Raw genomic sequence first — 20186 nt, 5'->3', positions numbered from 1 at the left:
CCCCCGCGCCCCCCGGCATACTGCAGCTCGGAGCTCCTCGGTTCTCTTTAATAACCAGAGTTATAACCGGACCCGGTCGACAAGCAGAGGGGTTAGTCACAGTTTAAAGTGGTCAGTCTGTCGCCGGCCTGGAGGAGCAGAGGGAGTCCACATCTATAATTCATCAACCTGGCTGCCAGTTAAACCTGAGACCGTACACACAAGCGTAGACATCTTACTTTTTAAATATTTCTTTCTAATTAAATGACAGTTTTTCTTGTCATAAGAAGACAGTTTTGACAAATTGTACTTATAAGAAGTTTCGTTGCAGATTTTGGTTTTGTCAAAAAAATGTATTCTTCTTATATTGTTTAGTGTTGTGAAATCTGGGCAAATATAAGTAAAAAAAAAAAAAAAAGTACCAAAGTGTTCATGTATGCTCAGTATAGTCTAACCGGCCCAAGTAACGCACCTATCAAGAGGGAAAAAGCTTCGTCGTTTCATCTAAACTTGGTGTAACATGAGATAAAATAAAAGCAGTAGTGATGACAAGAATGTGCCTTCCTCTTCAATTTATTACCAAATGTAAGCAGAACATTCAACCGTATGAAATTATGCTTCAGTAATATTTAGCATCCAGGGTCATAGTGAAAAAAGAAAATCTGCCTCCGAGGAACAAACCATACATTTCACGCTGTCGTTATTTACTGAATAAAAGGTTTTCTTTTTACAGTTTCTTGCTTGAGAAACCTGCTTACTTGAGGTCCAGTCACAGTATTTCAATTTGGTTGAGTTGTGGACTTTGACTGGGACATTTCAGCACATAAATTTGCTGCTGTGTCCAGTTGATAAACCATCTTGAGTCAAGTTTATTGTTGCAACTGCAGAAAAAAGACTGTTATTCACTGAACTACTGACAAGTTATCTATAAGTTAAACTTTAAATTATTATTAATACAATAATCAAACTGCAAAGGTTTTCCATTGTATGCCCAAACCACCCATCGATCCGTCTTGGGTGAATTCAACAAAGTGCGTCGACCAGCCGCAACGTCTCCTGAGCACATTTACTTAATAAACATTCATAACACAATCATCTCCACAAAAATATCCTCCTCTAGCTTCAAATGACTTTCAACGGAAATGTAAGAGCTTAAAAAAAAAAAAAAAAAACAGTGTCAGACTCAGCTGAGGTTGAATGAAAACAAATGAAAGCAGCAGAGGGTTCGGCTCAGGAGGCCCAGGTGTCAGCCGTGTCCGTTGGCCTGGTTCTGCTCGTGTGGGCTGAGGTCAGGTTGGGCCTCTTCTTTTGGTAAAAGACCCCAACTCCTGAGCAGAGCGAGGCGCTGAGCAGGGGGAGTGGAGAAGTACTCCCTCTGTCTCTCCGAGTAGGTCTGTCTCCCGGGGACGATGTCTCGGTAGCTCCAGTCCTAGTGGTAAAGAGAAATTGTAAAATGTGATCGTTTAAAAAAAAAAAAAAAAAAGGCTTAAAATAATCTAACGTTTATTTTATTTGGTATGTACCGAGCTTAACTAGTGTTAGAGTAAGGCTAGAGGAAATTATACCAAGTATATCGTCTCGGTCAGGGATTATGACATTGCTGCTGATCAATTTCTAATATCTGGTTCATCTTTTAGGCACCCAAGTTTTAAAAACTTTCAGCAAATATCTGTTGTTGTTATTTTAGAATAAAAAAAGAATAAAAAAAAATATATATTATTTATTTATTCTCAGAATCTCCAGCACACAGGAGAAACTCCAGAGTTTCAGAGAAGGCAAAACTGTCACATGACTGCTCTTTTATCAAAAGGTCATCTGTCTGAAGTGGTTTGGATTAAGACAAATTTATTTATTTTTTGTTGTGTGTGTCTATAAGATAGCTTGTGCACCTGCCAGTGGAAGTTAAAGGCCTCCAGCAGCTTGATTCTGTCTCCTCTGGAAGCAACGCAGTCCGGAGGATCGGGCCGCACCAGCTCAGAGCCCACCGTCACATCCTCAAACACCAGCAGGGCCCGGATGGCAAACCAGCCGCCGAAGCTCGGATGAATGCAAACTCCAAACATCTTCTGCCGAACAAACAGATGAAACGGATGAAACTTGAGGAGAAACAGCGACAACAACAAATGTTCCTCATTTTGGTTTGTTTTGACGAACAAATCGGTGGCATTACTCTTCCGGCCCAGGGCTGGTCTGTGACGTCAGACTGCTGGTAGTAGAATGCCGCTCCAGACACGTGCGCAGCGGTCTGCGCCAAGAACTTTGGCTTCTTGCTTGGCAGCAGCTCGTAGTCGTACCTCACGTCCATCTTCAGTTCTGGAAAACTCTGAAGGAGAGAAGGAGACGATATTTAGAGGTCCTAAATAAGTTGGGGATGACAAGAGCGAGCCGGTATAAATTTGCGAAATGCAGAACCAGAGACGAACTGTCAACATCTCCATCAAACAGTAGATAACCTGTCTGCGTCAGTGCCTGTAGGTCTTTAAGACAAAAGTTTGTAATGCTGCAGGGAGGCTGTTAGTGAACATTAGTGAAGAAACAGCATCACAGAGGACAAGGAACACAGCAAACAGATCAGTGTGCAGAGACGAAAACGTGTCGTGTTTAGAAGACATCAAAACTGAATTCTTTGTGTGACGGAAAACTAGCACCAAACATCGATTTGAACACGTTATTCACACAGGTGAAACACAGAGGAGGCACCATCATGCTGTGGGAAGGTGTTTCTTCCACAGGTGCAGGGAAGACAGTCAGAGTCCTATTGTAGGTGGCAAAAAGAACTAAGACTAAGGTGAAAGTTCACCTACTAGCAAAACAATAAAATGCGCTTAACTTTCTGTGTGTAAGGTGAACTGCAAAAAAAAAAAAAAAGTTTTAGTAGGATGAATACTTTTGCCAGGCAATGAGTCATGATCAGAGTCAGTCTGGAAAAATATAACCTGGCCTGTAAGCTGTGAGTTTCTGCAATAAATAGTCATAATATTTAATATATATTAATAATATTACTGTATCTGTCAGAGTGCTTTACTTATACTCTCACCTGTGAGACTGCAGTGGAGACACAGTGCCGGACACATTGGTCTACCGGGTCGAATGGTTTCTGAATGCTGCTGTGCTCCAAGAAGGGCAGGAAGGCTTGTTCAAACATAGCAGGAGTGCTGAGCACCACCACGGCCAAGGCATCATCTGGGTAAGGCAGGTGAAAGGAAGGAGGCAACACTGAGTTATACCAGCCTACCTACAAACATGGAGGAACAAAAACTCCAATAAGAGCAAGCAAGGGAGGAAAATGTGAACAATTTTCACGTAGAGCCAATTTGCTTCAAACTAGCTTTACATGAAGCAAAAATATAAATTAGAATTAAGTAAAACTAAACATTGATTCAAATTAGACGCTAATTCAACTAATCGGGACGCTACCATACCTTTAAAGGGTACACTTCAAACCCTAGTTTAGTTAAACAGCTGCCTAGTGGTCCTATTACACCATCCACACTGGCAGAGGAAGCCGCCATTGTTGCGTTGGTAACGACCGGCATTGAATTGTGGGATGTGGTGTTCTTTTGCGAGCCATATTAACGACTTACGCCACGTTTCCGTTTTTTTCTGCTATAGTTTGTGTGAAATACAGTGACAAAAATTATAAAATACGTCGCGTTGTGTATTCACCGAGTTACTGTTGGAATGTTACGTTTGTTTTTTTTACTTTTTATTCATAAAGTAACTTGTGAACAACAATACCCACAAATCCTAGCTGCTTACGCTCCTCAGGAACTACGTAGTGGTTAGGTGTTTCAATTATTTTTTTTTCTCACAAATAGCGGCGCCCCTTTCTGGGGGAAAGTAGGCACTACGGTTGGACTGGGAGTCAGAAATCAACCAACCTTTGTGGTAAGTAAAAACTTAATCTAAAGGGTTACATCTTTCAGGTATTTTGCATGTCCTATTTAGGTAATTTACACTGTAAGTTATGCTATGTTTTTGGAGCAGGTGAATCTTGTTTTGAATATCAAGTGAGCGCTCTACGAACATTATGAAGTGTGTTTTGGTGGAACTGAAAGCAACTTTACTAACAGATATCTTCAAGTAGCAGCTGCTGTTTTGTAAAGTGAAAGAATCCGCTTTAAAGCTGGAGAGGGAATAACAAAAGGGAACAGACTGAAAAAGTACAAATGATTTCCTTTTTTTGTATTTGAATCCTCAAATTTTACTTCTAAATTATTTTCATAATTGTTCCCTTTTGTCAAAATTGTATTTTAAAAATGTTTTGTATATTTTTAAGCCAAATTTGCTAATACTGTATTTTATGTTGGCAAAAGCAAATTATACCACAAGTACTATTAATCTATTTAAAAAAACTGAACAAGGCCCAGCTTTATGCAATGCTATGGTGAAGGTTGGCCAGCAGGTGTCGCCAGAGCTCAGGATATTTCATGAATACGACTGATGAGTAACTGTATCAATACCTATACTTTAGGATAGGTGTGTGTGTGATTGCGAATGTCGTCTTCAAGATATGTCACTGAAGTTTTGACAAAATCAAGAACCGCCTTCAAGACGAAAACTTGACGCTCCGAAGTCAGAACAGTGTTGTTTCCCTCCACACTGGAGTTTCAGACAGCGTGTCCTCTCAACGGAACGCGGAGCAATTATATATGAATTTATCACTGATATATTTATATATCATACTTTTCCAGCGCAATATAGAACTAAAATCATATTTCGTATGTTCAGGTACCCTATGTGCGAATGAAGTTATTAATAGTGAGCGATTAGATGAAAACATCCAGCAATTCAATTGGATCCATGACGATTTCCTCAGGTTCTGGGTGAAGTCTTCATGGATCTTATTTGATTTTGCATAGCGTTGAAATAAACTAATAAAATAGATAAACTAGGAGTTTTTCTGGATTCTAAGTTTGTTCCAATTCCTGCTCAGGGTTGAGTGAAGCATCCTCTGGATCACTTTGTTCTAACTACTAGGTTTGACTCCTGCTCTGGGTTGAGTGAAGCTGCTGCTGTCATCAATCAGGGAAGGGTTACACTTCCAAACGAAATGAAGTCCACCACTCTGCAAAAGGTTTTTCACCAATACTCTAAGAATGTAACAAAAAAAAAAGAGCTGCTTGCCATTGCAGTTGCTCACTTTCCACTTTTGGGAAACTTATTTTTAGATTATGTTAATCAGTTATTAACTTAAAAAGTAATTCTTAGCCAATCAAAGATGGTAGCAGCTTCATAAACAGAAAATAGCACCAAAGCGCCAAAGAATTTCCCTGCTTACAGCTAATAAACTATATGGGGCGATTTATTTCTCACTTCCTCCTTGTCATACGCTAAAGTGGAGTTATTTCCGGTCCCCGCAATAAATGACTTTTAGATCAAGGGTGGTGGAAATGTTTTCTCTCATGCATAAGTAATTTCACTTTGCAGAAACATCCATCAGACGGAGAGAGGCTGCGTCCTGAGTGGCGAGGTCCAACACGGACACGCAGACTTGCATTGAACACGGAACACGTGGCACTGGTGCTGCGGAAAGAGAGAGAGAGAGAGAGAGAGAGAGAGAGAGAGAGAGAGAGAGAGCAAGCAACAACAGCGACCCTCCTTCTTTTCAGTCCCTCCAGCCACGCGTCCACTGCCAGGAGCTCCTGCTGCCGCTGGTGACCAGACACGACCAGACCCGCTTCAGACACCCAGCCGCCCGGTTCCGACTACATTCACTGGAGGAAAGTCTTCCATCGGACCGCGAACGAGACAGAGAGAGAGGTCCAGCAAGAGACATTTTTACAGGAAACGATACTCAACTCCTTTCGCTGTCTTTCTGAAGAGATGATGATGATGAAGATCGAGATGATGGAGGCCAAACTCTTGTTTGCTCTTTGTGCGCTTTTGCTCGTTAACATGGGGTCCGCTGGTGAAGGTATGTATTATTTTTTTATTTTTTATTTTTGTTTAATTGTTCAAATAGTGTCTCTACTGTTTTACTAAGTTACCGTCAGGGCCGCCTCTAGAAAGTTTTGGGGCCAAGAACAATCCTGGGGTGGCACACCAAACAAAAAAAAAACTTAAAACACAACAGAGTGTCATTGCGTGTGGCTAATTACCCTCTTTAGCTGCACTTTTAACTTTTAAAACTAACATGTTTTGGACCTGATGTCATTTGAGGAGAAGTAGACATTCAGCTTTTCTTCTATGAAGGACTAAAAAGAAAATAACAGAATAGAACTAGTTTGAAAAATAGAAAAACAAGCCATGAAAGTGTGGAAACTTGTGCTTGATTTGTTAGATTTGAATAAAGAAATATCATGTAAATGTGATCATTCTGTTGAAGTTAATGTATTTATTTTAATAAATAACTAAACGCTACAGTTCTCTAAAACTTGTCAATTGCTCTCTTACGTTCATGTTATGATTATAAAACTGCAAATGTCCCTGATCCACCCACTGCTTCCTCCCTGCATCACCCTAGACGACACGCTTCTCGCCGTCGCCAAATATGTCAACATAACAATAACGGTCCTTCAGTTGTCATCACCCCTTTTTGACAGTCAGCTTTAAAAAAAAAATAAAGTGATCGCATTTAACCTGACGAGTGACACAAATGATTAAACACATTCATAATTATTTCAACATTTATACATAAATACTCAAATGGGAAATTTATTACTGTATGTGTTGAAACCCCTCAACACACCGCAGTCTAAAGTGAGCTTCTATAAGCTTCGCTTCGCTTCCGCCCCTGCTTTCATGGCAGCGACGCTCCATCCTCGTCTGCCTACCTTCTTACCTTCCTCTTCCTTTTTCGGGTTACACGTCTCGCACATCCTGTGTACCTCTCTCAAACCGCATTCCGTTTTCAGTCCTACCTGTTTCAAACCACTTTTTTGTTGTCGTCGTCGTTTTTTACCGTCATCACCTCCCACATGAAAAGAGAAAATGAGCCTCTGACATTTGAAAAGGTTCTCGTTGGCCCGAGCTGTCTACCTAAACGGACAGAAACCAGCGGGACTCCGCCGGAGCGTGTTTATTGGCTGTAATTGACGAGAGGAAGAACATCGTGATAAATGACACTTCTAATTATGCGCAGCAGCTCAATGTCATTTTGCGCACTTTGTGCTAATTGGCTTGCCTCTGTGGTGCAGCTGACTTTATGCAGAGCATTTAAGCTTCTTACTGTGGAAGGAAGGGGAAAAAAAAGTGGCATTTAATTAACTTTTTCCTTGAAAATCTCCACAGCATACTCTTGACCTTTGTGACCTCTTGAATCTTTCTTGTAATTTCTTTTTTTTATACACAGAGCTAATGGGAAAAAAAATGCTTCCACTGATGCAGAGAGCTTATTATGTAACATATTGCAATAAATATCATACATTGAAGTGGAAAAGTACTTACCTACAGTGTCAACGCTGTCTTTTGCCTTTTTTTCACACTATAGATTACCATTTAAAATCAGACATTACCTGTGTAAATGCAAAACAATGTTTTAGTGATGACATTGAGAGAAATCTAATGACCTTCTGGCTGGTTGTGCTGCCCTTGGCAACAACGTCTGCAACCAAATGTTTGTGATTGAGGAAAATAAATCTTTTAACTCACAGTGGGGGGGATTTCGACCCATTCTTCTCTGATTAATTGTTTTATTTCAGCCACGATGGAGGGTTTTCAAGCATGAGCAATTTGTTTAGGGTTATGTGACAAGATCTCAGATTTAAATCCAGACTTTGACCTTTGACTAGGCCATTCCAAACCCTTTACTTTGTTTTTATAGAGGTGAACTTGCTAGTATTCTTTCTTTCTTTCTTTCTTTCTTTCTTTCTTTCTTTCTTTCTTTCTTTCTTGTTCTGGTTTTGAAGCAGTGAAGTGCAGTGAACACTACCACCTTTGTGTTTTCTAGTTGGTTTAATGCTCATTTTTCTGGCTCACTCTTCAGTTTGACAGCAGACATAAAGGGACCCATACGTTCCAAGAACTTACACTTTTGTCTCCTCAGTTCCACAGAAAATCTTCTTGACAATCTTCAGAGTTATCTAAATACTTTTGGCAACTGTGAGATGGGTTTTTGGCTGCTTTTGGGAAGCAGTGGTTTTCCCTTTGGGGAAAACTACCATGGGTGGCATTTTGGCTCTGTGTCTTTCTATCATGAAATGTGGAAGCCCCAAAGACTTGGAGAAGGCTTTGTAAGCTTTTCTAGACTGATACGTGTCAATCACTTAGCTATTTAATCTTTTTCTTTTTTAGATTTCAGGTGTGTTGCTTTTTTTGCCCTTCTAGCCTACTTCATGTTGTCAGACAGGCTCTGTTTACGTGGTTTCTTGATTCAAAATATCTGAAAGTAAAACTGAACTCCACTTTCCAAAAAAAAGTGGTCCTTCATGACTATTGGTGAGCAGTTACTTTGTCCCGTAAGTCTAGGTTGGCAAAGAGTTTCACTTTTTTCTTTTTATCAATGACATTAAGGAGATACAAAGCCTTCTGTACTTCCTCAGGATATCTTTATCTGATGATTCGATGCATTTTAAGCGTGACACAAATTGTAGAAACATTTGAGCCAACAGCTACGCAAGTTCTTGTTATAACTTGATATCAGTACCTGGCCCGCCCGTGTCTTCTCTGTAAATTTGGACGGAGCCTCTTCCCAGCAGTGATCGCTGAGTATGACTGCTGTGTTTTACTGGCAGGCAGTGAGGGAAGTAAACTTCCCCAGGCACATGCTGCATTGCTCAGAGAGTGCATGAGTAAGATGCTCTAATATCTTAAGAGAGGGAAGAGCTTCAGTGGAAAACAGCGAGTCTCTTCATACACCTCCTGCTCGCACACACAGAAACATAAACATAAATATATATATATAAAAAAAAAGCCAGACTCCTAGTCCAGCGTTTGACCGAAGCAGCAAAAGCCGCTTCGGCGAACAAGGGCTGCATTATCCAGGCAACCACCTCTGTCTATTTATGAGTGTATCAGTTCTGGTATCATCCAGAGTTCAAATAGGGCCTCTCTTTCTTTCTCTCTCTGCCAGTGAGTTCTGTGTGAATGATTGTGGAGGTAATGAAAGGCATCAGGGTAGTGTGTTAGTGAACGGTAATGACTCCACATTAGATTAGCGCTCTGGTTTGCATCAAAGGGAGGAACAGAAATGGATCTTTAGGTATATAGCGATGAAGACGTTAAAGACGGGGCAAACAGAGGACACGAAGGTCATCATTAAAAGGATATAAGTGTGCTTCAGTGTCTAAACACTACTTATTGGCAGCAGCAGCAGCAGGGAACCTTGAATATACAGTGACTGTAGCTACAGTACGTCCGGAAACTATTCACTGCTTCCTTTTTTCCACATTTGGTTATTCCAAATTGTATTAAATTAATCACTTTCCTCAAAATCCTGGCTGAAGATAGCTGAACTGAGCCAGTGGTGTTGCGTTCAAAGACGCGAGGCTGTAATTGTTGCCCAAGGTGGATCAACAAAGAATTAATCAGAGGCTGTGAATGCTTTCGTTAATGTGATTTCTTGGTTTTCTATTTTTAATAAGTTTGCAAAATACTCACACACACAAAAAAAATCAGTCAACATAGTCATGGGGAGTTTGTGTGCAGAATTTCACACATAATTCAATACAATTTGGAATAAGGCATTAACACAACAAAATGTGGAAAACTATGAATATTACCAAACAAGTATATACACAGATATTTACATTCACTCTATAAACAAACACATAATTACACTCCCAGGTTCTTACATTAAATCGGACACATATTTTCCTGTTTTAGTGTCGGTGTTGGTAAGAACATTTAAGACCACTTTGTCTTTCGCCGATTCTGAAAGCCCAGGCCAGGTTGTGGTTTCTAGACACACGGTACAGAGTATCTGAAATAAAAGGAGACAAAAGTGTGAATGTATTTCAAGGTAACAGCTTGTTGAAAAAAATCAAAAGATAAGCAAGATGTCAGAAAGAGAGAACGATTGACCTCCAAAAGTCCGGTTTATCCCTGGATATCATTTACTTTCTTTGTTATAGCATTTGTACACAAGTTTAAACAGGAATCATGCCTTCCAGGACATCTGGTGATAAATATAATCCATAGTGAAAGATGTCCTGCACCAACATGGGCAGAAAGGCCACTCAGCAAAAAGTAATCCAGAAAAAAAAGCAGATTAGAGTTTTTTAAAATGCTCCCTCTGTGTGAAGTACAGAGGGAGGAGCATGATGTTGTTTGGGATTTGCTATAGGGCTGCTGTGTTTCACAAGATAGATGGCATCATGGGAAAAAAAAACAAAAAAAACTGGTGTGGAAATATTTAAGCAATACCTCAATACATCTTCCAGGAAGTGAAAGCTCGGGTAGAAATTGTTCTTGGAAATGGATGAAGACTTGGCACCTAGCTTTAAGGAGATCTCCTGCAAGGCACACTTGTTTTGGAAGATAAGGAGTTATCTGAAAAAGAAAGTAGCGAGAGACACAGCCCAAGTTTTGATGCAACATCTTTAAATGAAGAAACGCCTCGGGCTAAATGAAAAGGTTTCTACATGTATTCTTTAAGTTGTTCCTCTCAGAAAGTCTGGTTGAATATTTCTGAAAACGCCTTCAGTAATTTGGATGTACAGGTCCTTCTCAAAATATTAGCATATTGTGATAAAGTTTATTATTTTCCATAATGTAATGATAAAAATTAAACTGTCATATATTTTAGATTCATTGCACAGCAACTGAAATATTTCAGGTCTTTTATTGTTTTAATACTGATGATTTTGGCATACAGCTCATGAAAACCCAAAAGTCTAAAAAAAATTAGCATATTTCACCCGACCAATAAAAGAAAAGTGTTTTAATACCAAAAATGTCTAACTTCAAATAATTATGTTCAGTTATGCAGCTAATACTTGGCCAGGAATCCTCTTGCAGCCTTCAAGGTGGCGTGGCATGGAGGCAATCAACCTTTGGCACTGCTGAGGTGTTATGGAGGCCCATGATGCTTCGATAGGCCTTAAGCTCATCCAGAGTTTTGGGTCTTGCGTCTCTCAACTTTCTCTTCACAATATCCCACCGATTCTCTATGGGGTTCAGGTCAGGAGAGTTGACAGGCCAACAGTAACACCATGGTCAGTAATACCAGTGGTTCTGGCTCTGTGAGCAGGTGCCAGGTTGTGCTGAAAAATGAAATCTTCATCTCCATAAAGCTTTTCAGCAGTTGGAAGCATGAAGTGCTCCGAAATCTTCTGATAGCTGCTGCATTGACCCTGCCCTTGATAAAACACAGTGGACCAACACCAGCAGCTGACATGGCTCCCCAGACCATCACTGACTGTGGGTACTTGACACTGGACTTCTGGCCTTTTGGCATTTCCTTCTCCCCAGTCTTCCTCCAGACTCTGGCACCTTGATTTCCGAATGACATGCAGAATTTGCTTTCATCCGAAAAATGTACTTTGGACCACTGAGCAACAGTCCAGTGCTGCTTCTCTGTAGCCCAGGTCAGGCGCTTCTGCCGCTCTTTCTGGTTCAAAAGTGGCTTGACCTTTGACCTGGGGAATGCGGCACCTGTAGCCCATTTCCTGCGCACGCCTGAGCACGGTGGCTCTGGATGTTTCTACTCCAGACTCAGTCCACTGCTTCCGCAGGTTCCCCAAGGTCTGGAATCGGCCTTCTCCACAATCTTCCTCAGGGTCCGGTCACCTCTTCTCGTGGTGCAGCGTTTTCTGCCACACTTTTTCCTTCCCACTGAGGTGCCTTGATGCAGCACTCTGCAAACAGTCTATTCGTTCAGAAATTTCTCTCTGTGTCTTCCCCTCTTGCTTGAGGGTGTCAATGATGACCTTCTGGACAGCAGTCAGGTCGGCAGTCTTACCCATGATTGCGGTTTTGAGTAATGAACCAGGCTGGGAGTTTTTAAAAGCCTCAGGAATCTTTTGCAGGTGTTTAGAATTACTTTGTTGATTCAGATGATGAGGTTAACTGCTCGTTCAGAGAACCTTTTCATGATATGCTAATTTTTTGAGATGGGAATTTTGGGTTTTCATGAGCTGTATGGAAAAATCATCAGTATTAAAACAATAAAAGACCTGAAATATTTCAGTTGCTGTGCAATGAATCTAAAATATATGACAGTTAAATTTGTATCATTACATTATGGAAAATAATGAACTTTTTCACAATATGCAAATTTTTTGAGAAGGACCTGTAAAGCTATCTTCTGCATGTTTGTGATACTTGCTTCGACTGGACAAGTTCTGTCTTTCCATAAAAAAAAGGGTTTATCCACTTTTTACTGCATTAAGAAACAAATGACTTTAATAAATAAAACATACGTTAACAACTGGAGTCCTTTGAATGAATGCAGTGTTCCTGCACTGCATAAAGTTTCACATTTTCTATAAAATGAGAACGTGACACAATGAAAGTAGACCAAACTTTTTATTAAACACCCACGTGCACACACACACACACACACACACACACACACACACACACACACACACACACACACACACACACACACACACATACAAAACAAAGAGCTTCAACTTGATTTGGGGAAAATCTGGGGCAGTGGTTAAAGCTTGCGTCTTCTAACGGGTCATAACGTCGAGGCCTGGATCAAAGGGGGAAAAACGAGAACAACCGCACAACTACAAAAATGTTTTTTTAAAAGAAAAGTAAAAAAAGAAAAGTCATAAGCCACAGCTCTTGTAGCTCCTCCAGGTCATGGTGGCTGCTCCCTTTGGCGTTTATGCTGTTACTAAGTGAATTCTTAGTATAAATAAAGTGTTTAACAAAAAGCCATTGGAAGCATAAAGATGTGCAAAGTTGATTGAAAGTATAAGGTATTTTCCACAGCACATTCAGGGATGACTCTTTCTTCTAGCTTGTTGACTGCTGTGAACGAGAGCTAAAGCAGATAGCAGGAAGGCTCAGCAGCAAAGGTTCTCCTTTTTAACTTTCCACCTCTGTTTGATGGATTGAGGTGGCTCTGTAAACACTGGCAGCTTTTTGTAAATGTCAGAGGTAAAATAGGTCTGTGGGTAATAAAAGTCATGAATCATAATTATTTTGTCTTTAAAATGCCAATAATAGTAATAGTTAATCAATAGCTTTACAGTTGTTGTCCCCTTCCTACTGCCGTTTTATGTGTGTAAATGAACCATCTTGTGTGTTTATTTCCATTAAGTATTTAAATGAATTTTCAGAGTATAAAACCACAAAAATACTCAAAACTCATAGAATTGATCATTTTCGAAAACATGATTATATTGCACCCAGTTTGGTTTAGTTTTGATTCTTTTCTTTGAGTATTAGCCCAAACAATTCATAAAATGCAAGGGATTATAACACTTTACTAATACAAAACAACTAGACAACCGTCTCCTGATAGATATAATTTGCTTGAATGACTTATTCATGTTCTTTAGTGCATCTTGAGTAGAGAATGTAAAAATGACTTTGTCAAAACTGATAAGAATTGTTCTGCTAGCTGCTATTAGCAGACATCAGTTCGAAACATCCCACCAACAGTGGGAATCTGCATCTGCAGGGGAAGGCTTTAAAATGAAAGGTTGGGTCGTCAGACCTTTTGTTTTCTATCACGCACTGGCTCAGAAATGTGCACATAACTTAGTATGTTACTTCAGATTTGCACTAGCTAGGCAAAAAAAAAAAAGACTTATTTGTCTTCGTCCATTTTGGATGAACCACTGACTCGATTTCCAGCGACACCAGCGTGAGCAGCTGCTCAACTGGACTGTAGCCGCAACACTTCTGTGTTCATTAAACTCGCGTAAAAGGAAGACTTTTGCACCCATACGCTATCCATATTTGTTTTGGTACGGTGCCAGTTGAGATTTTGAGGCTATTGTCTTTGTCTCTTTAAAGTTTATCAGCGCGGAAGTACTAACGAACTTTAAAGGAGCAGGAAACGAGCAGCTGCTTCAGAGTTGAAAGGCTATCTTTAGCGTGGTTCTTATCTCAGTTTTTCCATGTTCAGAAGTGGGTCGCGGTGCTTGTGAAAAGGTTACAATGCTACCAGACGTGACACAAACACAACACCTGCAGTCCCAAAGAGTTTGCTGCCTAAAAAGTAGAGCAAAGAGAAGGTCAGCCGCACCTGCAGGTTGTCTGGAGAATCGCAGCGGTGGACAATGTCGTAAAAGTTAGTTAGGATGCGATTCAGGTGCTGTTTGGGGGAGAAGAGAGAAGTGATTAAATGCTGTGTGACTTTTCACATGAGGGTGAGAAAAGTGGAAGTGAGATCCTTCCCCCACCACGGATTCACACACTCATTCTCCGTCTGCCTTTCACACACTCACGTTGGTTCACACTTCAGATGTTTTCACTACCAGACAGGCACCTGGTATCTGCACAATACCTAATAAGATGATTGAAGCTGCAGTCATATTTGCCTTTTTAATTTTGATATTCCATTGTCATCCATCTATCGTCTCTACCCACTGAAGAAAAATATTCAGTTATTTATTTAAACAGATGCAGAATTATTCAACCAACATTGCATATAAGCATTTCCATAAACACTTATTCAGTGGAAAATGTAGCACACAATTGATGTCTGTGACACTATAGAGCACATGACAAAAAAAAAAGTTAAGGTATTAAGTCGGTTCCCAACGCATCAGAAATGGCATTACTGCCGACATTTGTTTGTATTTTCTTAACTTAAGCTTCTCGACTTTTTAACACTGAGTTCTAACTTTTACAATAAATTTTAATTTAACCTTTATGAAAGCCATCATTTATATGCTTCAACAAATAATGTGCTAAAGGAATCAACAACAAAATAAGGCAACGGGACATCGTGACGACTGACGCATGCAGGAGCCACCGACGGCAATTTCCAGCAAAACAGTAACTTTAAGTAATTTTAAAATCTCACTTATAAAGCGTATTTGTCCACAAAACCTAGTGACGTCAATGGCTTGTTATAGTCGAGACAATCGATTGTGTTGAATTGAGATATTGTTGAGCTTTCTTTGCCTCATTGATTTCATCCTATCTTTCTTGCTTGCGAGGTAAGAACTAAATAGACACAGTATCTCGCAGATGAAATACATTCTGTCACTTAAGCTGAAAATGAAAAAACAAGATATTTATTTAGACTTCTATGCCACAAACTCTTCATTAAGAAACACTTCATTAGCTTAATTGACAATTTTTTTTTCTTTCTGCAGCTGCTAACTCAACGACTGTGCAGAAACCTGAACCCACCAAGAGTGGAAACTCAGTGACTCAGCTGCCATTAGTGGCCCCTGTTGCTTCCAACCTTTCCACTGAAACTGGAACCAACAAAACCAACACGACCGGAACTTTCTCCGCATCCACACCACGTACGACTCAATCATCATCGGATCACAGCACAGCTTTACATGATGCTCCGCCCTCTTCTACACCTTCAAACAACTCCGCTCAAAATAAAACCTCCTCCGCTACTCCCGACTCAATGCCTAACACCACGATGATGACGGCGGCGTCTAACGCCACGTCGTCCAACGCCACGTCGTCCAACGCCACGTCGCCCAACGCCACGTCGCCCAACGCCACGTCATCCAACGCCTCGTCGTCCAACGCCACGTCGCCCAACGCCACGTCATCCAACGACTCGTCGTCCAACGCCACGTCGCCCAATGCCACGTCGTCCAACGCCACGTCGTCCAACGCCACGTCGTCCAACGCCTCGTCGTCCAACGACTCGTCGTCCAACGCCACGTTGCCCAACGCCACGGTGCCCAACACCACGTCATCCAACGCCACGCCACCCAACGCCACGTCGTTTCGAGGCACCACCACTTCTCATCCATCCACAAATACTAATCAGTCCAGCTATGCAACAACTAAACCCTCCCTGGTCACCACCACGGCTCTGCTGAACATCACCTCCACCCATTCAGGGAGTTCATCCCAGCTCAACATACAGGGCAGCAGTAAGTACAAAATAAGTGTCCAGCTTTTGTCCTGGATGAAGCCCAGAGTGAATTGAAGCGACAAAAGCGGCGTTGTTCTTTGTTTTCCAATGCACACCAGCCCGTCTCTCCTCACTCACAAACACAAATGTCCCGTTGACGTTCTGTTCAGGCGCCGTCACTACCAAGCACTACATGATTATATGTTCGTTTGAAAAAGGGACAGAGGCGTCATCCAGGCTTTGACGATTCAGTTGTGTGTCTTGTATATCTGCCTGCTACTGTCTGCCTTTCAGATGATTTGTATATCTACAGCTGCAGATATATGAATACTCAGTTTGGACATCTTTTGTCTTTCAGTAGAGGATTTAATCTAGGCCGAAGGTATTGAAGTAAAAGAAATGCTTCTCGTCCGTTGAGCATCTATTCCAGCCAAAGTTCTCGCCTTGTTCTTCTCGCTGTGCGGTTTTATTAGGCCTTTGGGATTTTGTCATTTTCCATTAAGCAGAGGAACAGCTCCTTGTGGTTATTATTAGTTTAACCGGAGGATGTCAAACAAAACTTGTAAGTGTATTAAACATTGCCCCATGGCGACATCCTTTTAGGGAACAGCAGGACTGAAATGTTGAGATGCTTTCCAGCTCAATGAGAGAACTTTGTTTAACCACATTTTTATCATAGGTTTATTTAATTTCTGATTAATATTCATTATTTGTTTATTCATTTTCACGTTTAATCACATTGGAGAACAGAAACACTAATGTATTTTTTGGGTTTTATGTAAAAAAAAAAATCAACAGAAAGTGTTGTATTGTAGTGAAGTGGAATGGAAATAATAGTTTTCAAAAATCCATCCATTTTCTTATACCCTTGTCCCTCAGTGGGGTCAGAAGGGTTGCTGGTGCCTATCTCCAGCTAGTGCCTGCATTTAGCTACAATCAGAGATTAAAACAAATAACATTGGCATTTAAATTTGTATCATGTTAGCTGAAAGTAAACATTAATCTGACATGGTGGACGATGCGATTGCATTAAACAGAGAAATGGCGCCTTACTGATTTTCTCCCTCCGGCAGATTCTCATGACTCTCCCGGACTGGACCCCCTTCTGGTTGGCTTGGTGTCGGCATTCGTCATCACTGCCATCGTCATCACGCTGCTGCTCTTCCTCAAGTTCCGCAGAAGACAAAACGGACCACGGTTTCACCGGCTGCAGGACCTACCAATGGTAAACCGGCTGCCTGCATTTAGGCAACTCTGAGTCTGCCTAAACTCAGAGATTTCACACAAAAATATGGTGGGCCTCCAGGTTTACCCCTACTGTCCCAAACTGTTTCACTTCCTAATGTTGGTCGTCTTAAGTTTTATATCAACGCAACACCTTACAGGAGTATCAAAAAACCACAACATTTGAATATATTTTTGAGGGGCTTTCAAGTGAAACCAGCTGGCAGTGGTGCACAAATATGAAAGCAAGAAGGGAAATACCCAAAGAAATGTCAATATGTCCTGACACTTGAGGCATACAGTGTAACAAAATAATTTTATTTTGTTTGTTTGATTGATTGTTTTAAACATAAAAGGAATTTATAACCTTTATTTCTTTTATTTAAACCATGAAATGTCAGACTTTTATTCAGAAAATGCTAATAACAGCGAACATGTTAGCATTAGCATGTTGAAATCAAGACCAAACAGTATCTACTACTCAAATCAAAAACTATGCTCCCACTAGCTACAGTATTAGCAAACAGGCTGCAAATAGCATGTAAGCTAAGATTGTGTGCTATAATAACAGCAGCTATTATTCTATCATTAGCTAATGTGCTAACATTATTTAGCCACCAGATTAAAACATAATCGTATGGTTGTATTTGCTAATCTCCAGACCGTGTCTAACAGCTCATTAGCTAATACTTTTTGGCATGCTAACACCAACTCTCCTCACATTGACTCTGACAAGTGCCCTCTACGTTTCCCGTGTTTGCACCGGATGCTATTTTGGAGTCTCTGAGTTTAGGAGGCAGAATGCGTTTGAAAGCCACACTATTTACATTTTTATTGGTGGAAAAAGGCACTGTGTATCCAGGCAATACTCTCTTAAACGTTTTTTTCCCCAGGCATAGCTCCATTGTTACAAGGATTCCCAGAGTCTCAAACAGTTTAAATTCCCAATATATCACCCTTTTTTTTCTCTTTATGTCAATTTATGAGCTGGGTATTCTCAGGTCATATCAGTAACCAATCTGTCCAGTAATGTGATTGTTATTGTTTTGTTTCTTTCTTCCGTAGGACGACATGGAGGAAACGCCCCTGTCCATGTACACCTACTGAAGGGGTGTGGAGGCCCAACCAAAGTCTTTTCTACTCTTGAAACCAGGACAGTAATGCTGTGGTTGTTGAACCGGATCTTCTTAATTAGCACCAAACAGAAATCCACATGGGTAGCAGTAAGTTTATGTCTGGATTGCTTTTACTTACCCAGATTATCTGGACGCTTATCAGACACGGACCTAATTTAAATGGAAGTTTAACGATGAAACAGCCAGGAGGAATCCCTTTGGAAAGTGATCTGTGTTTGGTGTGTGATTTTTTTTTTTTTTTTTAAACTGGGGGGGAAAAGCCTTTGTTCACTTCTGTATATATAAAGTTTGAGGTTGTAAATATTGTTTTGCCCTTCAAGTGGTTGATAAAAGGTAAAGCAGAAGGAAACTGCTTTCGGTCCCCTCAGTCAGTGACGCTTAGACCCAGGCTGAGGCGATCGTGACGCTTCGTTGGGTTTAAGTCGGTACAGAGAGGAAAAGGAGGGAGGGAAGAAGAAACCTGATTTTTCTGTTAAGAAATTTGCACTTTACTTTTCAGGGGTAAGTGATGAGGGTAGACAGAGAGAAATTTGATTCTGGGGAATTTGGAAAAATGGATTTTGTAAATAGATTATCGACATTGTGCTTTTAATTGGCGGGTTTTTGTTGTTGGTTTTTTTGTTTTAAGCGTTAATAGGTTTGTGTCTGTCAGTTGCGTACCAGTGAGGAGTTGCAGGCCTGGCAGGGATTACTTAGCGTTTGATTGTTGAAGGTTCTGTTGTCCTCAGGCATTTAGTCCAGAGTGCCTTACACATTTCAATGAAAAGACCTTCCTTGATTTCTCAGTTTATTTGCCAGATGAACAAAATTAGTTTTCAGATTTTAGCAATTATCATGTTGACACCCAGCCAAAGTAATGAAGCCGCGCCGTTTACTTGCTGCAGTTCTTCAGTCGGCACCGATGGAAAATAAAGGTTGGACGCTTAGCGTTAGCATTGCACATACTACTGATGCTGATTGCCAACATATAAAGGGCGAAGCAGTCTCCGTTCAAATTCAGCACAAATTTAGAATAAGTGGAGCCACTTGGCAACACGTTGTTTTACGTTCAGAAGTATTTTGTAGATTTTTACTGTACATAAAATTTATGCAAATATTCAAATGAAAAGGGTGTAGATGTGCATTATATCCATTTAGGCATGGGCTGGTTATCCGTATGACATCTGTACTTCACATCACTTGGTTCATATTACCTTATGGATCTGAAAGTTTTATAATAAAGTATCAGAGAAAGTGCTGCTAACTTGATACTGCTGCAGTGTTCCATCCCCCTCCCCCACCTATTGCTTCACAATGCCAGTCGCCTTGCTGAAAGAAGACAACAGCACATTCCCTCGCTTACAATATGACTTTTTTGCATCGGGTAAACATTTCTGGTAACCACAAATGGTCGTAGGTTGAAAGCTAAAGGACAGACACCCATCCACCTGGCACTTGGATGATGTTAGAAATTGATTTTGAATTCAGGCGTGACATTTCATGAGACTGTTTTAATTCTAGGTTGCCACAGAGAAAGTCGTACTGAGCCATGCCTAGATCCAACGCGGAATCAAACCCGACGAGTCTGAACTCAGTTTTTTGTGTCATTGTATGTCTGCAGGAACCACTGTTTCAATTAAAATGCAGCAGAAATTTAGAATGTGCAAGTTGCACGTTATTTGTTTTAAATTGTACATATTCATAAAGCAATGTTACGTTTTCCTGATGTTAGTTGATTTTTCAGCATCTCAATGGCAGAAATGGTCTCTGTGTGGCTGAGGCTGCAGGTCTTTAAAGCCCACAGCAAATCATTCATTCATCAATGTCATCATCACATGTGTTAAATGAATATTTCTGCCAATTTGTAAGTCACAGATTGCTTTTTTTTATGATTAAAGATGGTTTTTCTCCCGTGTCAGACGTCTGCCATAACCAACTCTGACTTCAGCGGCACCAACTCTGAA

The 20186-nt window shown here is 40.6% G+C and overlaps 2 protein-coding genes across 2 annotated transcripts; one reads left to right on the top strand and one right to left on the bottom strand.

Annotated features, from left to right (window-relative positions):
- Positions 1–536: 536 nt before the first annotated feature.
- mmachc (metabolism of cobalamin associated C) lies at positions 537–3624 on the bottom strand. The gene is made up of 5 exons (XM_008407310.3): positions 3402–3624; positions 3017–3214; positions 2150–2302; positions 1869–2045; positions 537–1408 (listed from the first exon to the last, which is right to left on the bottom strand). Exons 1-5 carry the CDS (start codon positions 3513–3515, stop codon positions 1226–1228), a joined length of 825 nt encoding a protein of 274 aa, XP_008405532.2. The 5' UTR covers positions 3516–3624; the 3' UTR covers positions 537–1225.
- Positions 3625–5355: 1731 nt separating this feature from the next.
- LOC103464056 (uncharacterized) lies at positions 5356–20186 on the top strand. The gene is made up of 4 exons (XM_008407857.3): positions 5356–5896; positions 15153–15902; positions 16957–17108; positions 18173–20186. Exons 1-4 carry the CDS (start codon positions 5806–5808, stop codon positions 18212–18214), a joined length of 1035 nt encoding a protein of 344 aa, XP_008406079.2. The 5' UTR covers positions 5356–5805; the 3' UTR covers positions 18215–20186.

Source organism: Poecilia reticulata, chromosome 4, assembly GCF_904066995.2.
Source record: "Poecilia reticulata chromosome 4, P_reticulata-male-v2, whole genome shotgun sequence".
Lineage (NCBI taxonomy): Eukaryota > Metazoa > Chordata > Actinopteri > Cyprinodontiformes > Poeciliidae > Poecilia > Poecilia reticulata.
Note: the sequence above shows the minus strand (reverse complement) of the source record. Positions and strands in the feature narration are given on the sequence as shown.

Coding starts and splice junctions, on each gene's coding strand:
- mmachc (XM_008407310.3), bottom strand. CDS start 3,515: ATGCCGGTCGTTACCAACGCAACAATGGCGGCTTCCTCTGCCAGTGTG. Junction 2,303..3,016: donor TCTCCACTGCAGTCTCACAG/GTGAGAGTATAA, acceptor TCTCTCCTTCAG/AGTTTTCCAGAACTGAAGAT. Junction 2,046..2,149: donor ACCAGCCCTGGGCCGGAAGA/GTAATGCCACCG, acceptor TTTGTTCGGCAG/AAGATGTTTGGAGTTTGCAT.
- LOC103464056 (XM_008407857.3), top strand. CDS start 5,806: ATGATGATGATGAAGATCGAGATGATGGAGGCCAAACTCTTGTTTGCT. Junction 5,897..15,152: donor CATGGGGTCCGCTGGTGAAG/GTATGTATTATT, acceptor TTCTTTCTGCAG/CTGCTAACTCAACGACTGTG. Junction 15,903..16,956: donor GCTCAACATACAGGGCAGCA/GTAAGTACAAAA, acceptor TCCCTCCGGCAG/ATTCTCATGACTCTCCCGGA.